The 7,607-nt window shown below is 37.3% G+C and overlaps 1 protein-coding gene across 2 annotated transcripts; it reads right to left on the reverse strand.

The window, feature by feature from the left end:
• Positions 1–2,919: 2,919 nt before the first annotated feature.
• On the reverse strand, positions 2,920–7,204 carry si:ch211-218d20.15. 2 transcript variants are annotated; one of them, XM_044217245.1, is made up of 8 exons: positions 6,434–7,204; positions 6,004–6,122; positions 5,069–5,129; positions 4,922–4,989; positions 4,639–4,741; positions 3,698–3,816; positions 3,452–3,597; positions 2,920–3,371 (listed from the first exon to the last, which is right to left on the reverse strand). In XM_044217245.1, the coding sequence occupies exons 1-8, from the start codon at positions 6,492–6,494 to the stop codon at positions 3,263–3,265; spliced, it is 786 nt and encodes a 261-aa protein (XP_044073180.1). In that variant the 5' UTR covers positions 6,495–7,204; the 3' UTR covers positions 2,920–3,262. The 2 variants fall into 2 exon arrangements, with proteins under 2 accessions (XP_044073180.1, XP_044073181.1); XM_044217246.1 differs by having other exon boundaries at positions 6,004–6,184.
• Positions 7,205–7,607: the final 403 nt, after the last annotated feature.

Here is a 7,607-nt window from a genome sequence, read left to right on the forward strand (position 1 = left end):
GGATATATACATTATTTACAGTATTAACACTATGAGCAGTGTGATATGAATACGCTATGATATGTACAGTATGAACATGTGTAGCAGTTACATTAAGCAAAATATATAGTGTACTTGTACATACATAATAGTTCTATTTTATCTTTTTCAGCTTTGTTGTCCTTTTGTAGTTGTATGTGTTTTTCTATCTTCCTGTAAATTGTTCTGTGTGTAAATACATTGAGAGCAACTTAAAACTGGAGTCAAATTCCTTGTGTGTGTACACATACTTGGCCAATAAAGCTTCCTGCATTTAAAATTTTACTGAAGTAAAAGTGCAAGTATAAGCAACAAAATATACTTAAAGTATCAAAAGTAAAAGTACTCATTATGCAGAATGGCCCCTCTACGTGTTATATTATAATATCGGATCATTATTTTTGATGCATTAACATATAAGAAGTACATCACTGTTGTTGGTTGAGGTACAGCTCATTGTAACCGCTTTTAAAGTAACTATAGTGAATTTGTAGTAACTCCACCTGTCAGAAAAATGTAGTGAAGTAAAAAGTACTATATTTCCTTCTAAACTGTAGTAGAGTATAGAAGGATAATAAAACAGAAAAAGGAAATACTCAAGTAAAGTACAAGTATCTAATTTGTAGTTAAGTTCAGCACTTGGGTAAATGTACTACTTTCCACCCCTGGCTGGGTTTGATTACGCACCAAGCAAAGGAGGCAGTTAACTGCTTCCTCCAGTGGCCCCAAAAGCCCTATGTTCATTGTGTGGTTTGGTTTGTGATAATTTGATTAATTATAACATTTGTTTGGGAAGTACGATATCAAGTGGCATTAAAAGGGTTTTAAGGTGGGTTCTGTCTTGTTACCCCATCTTGAAGCTCTTGAACATTTAAATCTAGTTTTATGATACTGATGCTGATACTGTGCTTACATGGTGTATATTCCAAATTTAATTAGTGGTTCATCAAATTACCACACAGCAAACCTCCGACTGTGTAATTTCCAAAATAGGAATATACTGTACATAATGCACAGAGAGGGGGAGACACAAGCGGTTAATCAGGGCCCCAATGCAAGTTAATATGGCCATGCTTACAGGCCTACTATCAGCCACAACTCAGGGTCAAAGTGTCAAATAGAAGATGTTTTTAGTAGAACATGAAATAAAATGTAGGCTACTCTTTTCAATGAAGATCTTTTTGTTTATTTTAGTTACGGACGATATGGAGCTGGAGTCACATATGAAATTCTCTCCAATTACTAAGTAGATTTAGTAATGTTAATATAATTACTCATTAAAATATTGAATGCATAAACTGATTTGGAAGTAAGACATTTTCATTTAACCCATCAGGCAAAATGAAGTGTTGGGCCACATTTTGTATGTATTCATTTGTAATTCATCATTAGTTTGTGGTAAATTGATTAAGCATTACTTTATTTGGGAATATGCACCGTAAAGACAATATAAACTGAAGAAGTGAAGGCCTTCAAACTAGATTTTGGGCACTTCTACAAGGTAAGTGTTGCCTTAAGGCCCCTATTGCTTCAGTTTATACTGTACAAATTTAGCTAAATCCTGATTGGTGCACAGATGTAAATGAAGTCACTTTGTTCTAACTGAGTCCCGCCCACTTCAGACCAGTGAGAAGAGCTCAGACAAAAACACAAATACAGAAAATCTCTCATGTGAAATGACCACAACTGAAAATCTTGTGTTCTGTTGTCGGAACCCATCACTCATATATGAATTAGAAAATAGGTTTTCTTTCATGCTGATTTTTTCACTGATGATACTTTTTAATGAAGGACAATGTAGCATCCACTGATTTGACAGCTAGTCTATACTTCAGTGAATCCAGCTTTCTTTTTACTTTACCAATTCATTTTTACAATACTATCAATTCATTGGAAGCTCGCTGCATAGCTGTGCACATTGTCAGTGGTGGAATGTAACTATGTACATTTACTCAAGTAGTGTACTTAAGCACAAATCTGAGGTACTTTACTTTAGTATTTTAATCTCATGCTACTTTATACTTCTACTCCACTATAATGCAGAAAGAAATATTGTACTTTTTACTCCACTACAGTTATTTGACAGCTTTAGTTACTAGTTTGTTGTGCGGCTGAAACGATAAGTCGATTAATGGATTAACAGAAAATTGTTTTGATAATCATTTTTCATGCAAAAACATTTCATGGTTCCAGCTTCACAAATGTTAAGATTTGCTGCTTTTCTTTTGAATTCTTTGAATTTCTTTATTGTTAATAATTTTGAATTTTGTACTATTGGTTTGACACAACAAGCATTGTGAAGGTGTCACTTTGGGCTCTGGGTAATTGTGACGAGCATTTCTCACTATTTTCTGAATTTTTTAAACCAAACAATCAATCATTCATTATTCATTCATAATGACTAATTATTCATAATGAAAATAATACAAAATTGTTAAAAATTAGCTCACTACAAATCAAATGTAAAATCCTGCTTTGACATTAATGCATGAGTAATAATAATCTAATGATATAATATATAATAATATATCAGTCACAGGGGACATTTTTCTGCATTGAGTACTTTACTTTTTACTGTAAGTACATTTCATGGTTATACTTAACGTTACATACTTTTACTTTAGTAACATTTTCAATGCAGAACTCTTACTTGTAATGGAGTATTTTTAAAGTGCGTTATTAGTACTTTTACTTAAGTAAAGGATCTGAATACTTACATACCTCCACCACTGCACATAGTGAGAGCAGAGGAGCCTTTACTAGTAGTTACACCTGTGCTTTACCTGCCATGGCAAGTCAAAATGTCGGCTATAAAGGTTCTGTTCTTGGGTTAGATGATCACATCTACTGAACGTGTTTGAAGTGCGGACATACACAGTCCCATAAAAGGGAGAAAGTAAACACATTTCCCTATTGCATTTAATTTATTATTACATTTGAGGTTAAAAAAACAACAACAAAAAAAAAAACAGTAGTGCAAGGAGGGATTCAACAAGGTTACATTCATTTCCAAACAACTGACTCACCATAGGGACTAATATGGGCCACATTCAGGAGAACAATATAAAAACCTACATGATTCGTAAATGAAGTAGACTATCCAAAATACCACCATCAGTCAGTTGAATCAAATTGTGTAGCACCTTTTCACAGTCATAACAACATCAGTTCATTTAGAAGCAGTAGACACCTCCTCCATCCGAACGTCAGGATTCATGGATACAGAGGCGTTCGTCAGGGTGAGTCAGGACAGGAACTGTGACATGAAGGTCACGGCCTGGTGAAGGTCTTCTGTCAGCTCCTCCGGGAGTGACAACACCACTGATGTTAAACGTTGAGTTATTTCTAAAATCCTACATAGAGAACAACATATGGTTGTTATTGCTACATTAACCATCATCTCTGCCAATTTAACATTTGGAGTTTAACTCACCAGTTGATGTATTGAGCAGCCAGCTGAGGTTCATGCCTGGAGCCTTCCTCTACCACTAGACACTGTTTCATCTGTTTGAAGTTGGCCTCAATGTCTTTCTTTATCTCAGAGAAAGCCTGAATTCCTCTGAAAGAGCTGGTGACTTGCTGCAAAACAGCGACGTTAAAAAAGCACACAACCTATAGTGGAATGAAAACATAGAGGTTGATGCATAATAGCAAAAAGATGAAAAAATGATCTCCTTACATATATAACCGAGAGCTGGTGGGCGATGTATTTATGACTTCCAAGGTGCCTGATATCTTCTTCTAGCTGTTGACTCAGCACCAGGAGCTGGTTCAGTTTGGCAATGTGGAAGAAGTATTCTGCAAAAGAAGCATCAGCTTATGTTAATTGTGTTCTTTGGGAAAACAGGAATGTGTTTTAATCATGGTTAGATGATTAGAAAGCCCTCTTCTTGAAATTTGTAAGGTCATTGTTACAGTTTCAACTACAAGGCATCCACGTGGATATAAAAGGGTGTAGAGAACATACATTTTCACCTTGGTATACCAGTGCTGAAAGACAATTTGTCTCAAAAGTAAAAGTACTCATTATGCAGAAAAATGGCCCCTGTAAGTGTTTTTTTATTCAATTGTTAATACTGATGCATTAATATGTAAGAAGCACTTAATGTAGTCGAATGTCAAGCTGGAGCCAATTTGAAATACTTTATAAATTATTGGGTAGTTTAATCTATAACAATGCATCATATTCTATAAACCAATCCTATGTTTTGTATGTAAATTTTTAACCTGCAAAGTAGCTAGTAACTATATCTATCAAGTGTAGTAAAAAAGTACAATATTTGCCTTAGAAATGTAGTGGAGTTTAAGTATAAAGTAGCATAAATGGAAATATTTAAGTAAAGTACAATTGCCAAAAAAGTACTTGAGTAGATGTATTTAGTTACAATCTAACCACTGGCTATAACAAGTAGCTGTGTCGGGTGTCCATGCTTAGATTAATACAGAACAGGATGGTACAATACGTGTCTTGAACTGAATGCCAGCTGGCTGATATTTTCCATTTCTTTCTAAATCTATTCATAATCTGTCTTTAAAAACAATAACAGATTGAAACATGCTGCTTCCTCCTGGCTGGGGATACGTTTATATCCTCCTCCTCAGCTCAGCTGGATCTCTTACCGTCCATTGGTGGCCTCTCCAGCATGTCCACTGGGCTGCCTTGAATGAGGAACACCTCTACACGAGGAAACATAGCCGATAGACCCACCATGTCCAGGTAGTCCTGAGGAAACACATAAACCCACTGACTTCTGGTACAGCATGTAACAGTTACAGCTGAATCACAGTCTCCTTATTTCAAGCACTTTTAGGGGAAGCATGTGAAGTAAACGTTCTGGTATTCCATGGCATGCCATAAAAATCAGGTTCCTGTTTCATTGGACAATATTATTAAATGTGATACCTCCAGCTGTGGCATAGGCTTTGGTAGATGTTCAAGGCACTGCAGCATCTGGTCAAGAATCTCTGATCCTTTAAGAATACAGCAGAAAAAAAGTAAAACATACGGGAGCTATCCAAGTCAAATTAAACACTACTTTGTCAAACTGACCTTGAGCCTGGAAAGTGTCTGACTCCTCTGGGCTACAGCCTTGTCCTAACTGCTCCTGGAACTGCAACATACAAACTATGAATAATGTCACAGGATAAAAGGAGGAGAAATGTTAATGAACAGTAGGACAGGTTGCACAATGGACTTAAACCAGTTTATAAGTCTTGGGATGTTTAGATCTCATGTTTAAGCTGGCAATGACTTGGTCAAGTTGCCTTTGAGTGGTGTCGTAATTGTCACAGTTACAGTATGGGACAGGCTCACAAGTCCATCTCAAAGATGTAAATAGATCCAGAAAAGTGGGAATTTGACACGTTGAGGAAGGCAGAGCCAAAAACCTGCGTAGAAAATTTGTGTGGCCTAAATGTGAATTACTTGGATTTTTGCTTCTGGCTGGTAGCACCCTAAATGATTTCAAGAAACTCAAATTAATGCAACAAGTAGAGCCGTTTCCTTAATTTGCTTTGCTGAATTGGTAATTTTCTATTGATGGGTTTCCATTCAAGCAGTATGATGTAAATTATGGTGTAACATATTTTTAGAAAGGCTTTATTTTGTTTAAAACTAAAAGAAAAACAAATGAAAGATGATGGAAAATCAATGTGCAAGTCCTAATTGTAGTACATCAGCCCACTGTCATACACCACGATGTATGGCCAACAATAGCTGATGTAATTGTACTGCACACCCAGTGCTAATTGAATCTGGCTTAATGGGTGTGTGTTGTGCATTATTATTATTGTTCATTATACTTCCAAGATGCCTGTTTATTTGCTTTGGTTGAGCCGATGGAGATGCACGTGGGGGTAATTAGTTACTTAATTATTTACTTAACTTGACAGTTAGACAAAAAACTGGGGAGAAAGTGGTCGAGGTAAATGTGAGCTTTGTCAGCAGTGGTGGAAGGAATGCATTTAGCGCTCAGGTCACCCTACCTGCTGCATCTGCGCCCTGATGAGGAGGTCCAGCTGCCCACAAAGACACAACATCTCCAGGCCCACCTGCTCTGGACTCAGCTGGACAGGCATGAGAGGTCTCTTCACCTGTAGCTCCACTGACCACACAGCAACCAAATCAGTAGGTCTGTCTGACATCTCCCCCCTTTTTCCTTCACCCCTTAATCAACACAAACGCACAGGGGCACCACCACAGCATAAGAAACAACGTGCATGTGTCATCTATCCTACGGGTCCCAGGAAGGATGGAGATTAAGGACTGAAGAGGAGTGGTCAATGTGTTGCGATGGGCCCGTCCCTGCAGAGCGCATTCCTCCAAGATGCAATTTAATTCAAACGCCAGAAAGACTTCAACCTAACGCTGCCACAACCCGAAATAAAAACGAGTGTGTATAATGCTGGGACTTACCTTTGAAAGCTTCATGGTAAGCGCACGGCTGACAGAGCGGCTCTGATGTGCTTACTGCCATATCTGACTTGAACCGGCTGCGATTACCTCACTATTCTCCTAAATTTGTCCCGCTGATAAAAGCCATATGAAGCTCATGAAAGCAAAAACAATAGCCAAGTTGAGGCTGGAGAAAAATATTTTAGGATCTATTTATTTATTGTATTGCATTTGGTCTGAACTATCTATCTAGCAAGGGGTGCGTTCGAGTGTCAGTCGTTTCAGGCGGGTGAATAAAAGCCGACACAATGTTTCTTCATCCGTAATTCGTCGTTTCCTTGCAGGTGACGATGCTCACACGCAGCCTCAAGGTGAATAATACATCCTTTGTCCCCGGAGGATCCATGTACCTGCTGAAAGCTTGATGCAATGAAAAACAAAACAAAAGCAATGCCCACGCCCTTTGCAACAGCAGCCGTGCGGTCACAGTCTGTGATTTGCAGTTTTGAACGTCCCTCAGTCTAACCCCCCCACAGACTGAGGACCAGCCTTTCTGAAAGATGATGTCATGTTTTAGGGATGAGGATCACAGCATCACTTGGTGAGGATTCAGCCTGTAGGACTAACAAGTGGTGGAAATTAACTAAGTACATTTACTCAAGTACTGTACTTAAGTGCAATCTTAAGGTACTTGTACTCAAGTATTTTCATTTTATACTACTTTCATTCTATGCTACTACATTTGTTTCTAGGGTTGCAACTAACGGACATTTTGATTATTAATATGCCAATTATTTTCTCAATTAATCCTTTGGTCTATATAATGTAAAAAAAAATTGAAAAATAACCATCAGTCCAAAAGCCAAATACATTGCGTTTACAATCACATAAGGGAATAAAAAGCAGCAATGATATGGTATACTGAAGAAGTTGAAGTGGCATTTAATAAAATGGAAGTGCTGAAAGAAGTTTAAGTTTCATTTTAAATGTAAATACTGAGTCAATTTAGGTGGAGCTAGAAGCGCTGTGTATCAGTCGAAGTGAAATGTGATGAATAGAGTTGAAGAGAAAGCAGTTGTCAATGTATAATAATGATCATATAGATAACACTCTGAACGAGGCCATTCTGCATAATGAGTATGTACATTTTGTTGCCACTACTTCTGTACTTAAAAAAGTAGGACATTTACTTTTA

This window comes from Siniperca chuatsi, linkage group LG12 (genome assembly GCF_020085105.1).
Source record: "Siniperca chuatsi isolate FFG_IHB_CAS linkage group LG12, ASM2008510v1, whole genome shotgun sequence".
Taxonomy (NCBI): domain Eukaryota; kingdom Metazoa; phylum Chordata; class Actinopteri; order Centrarchiformes; family Sinipercidae; genus Siniperca; species Siniperca chuatsi.

Excerpts from the sequence above, each read along its gene's own strand:
- si:ch211-218d20.15 (XM_044217245.1), bottom strand. The coding sequence starts at position 6,494 with ATGGCAGTAAGCACATCAGAGCCGCTCTGTCAGCCGTGCGCTTACCAT. Across the intron at positions 5,130-6,003 it reads TCAGGGCGCAGATGCAGCAG|TTCCAGGAGCAGTTAGGACA; the intron begins GTAGGGTGACCT and ends TGTATGTTGCAG. Across the intron at positions 4,742-4,921 it reads AGCCTATGCCACAGCTGGAG|GACTACCTGGACATGGTGGG; the intron begins GTATCACATTTA and ends GTGTTTCCTCAG.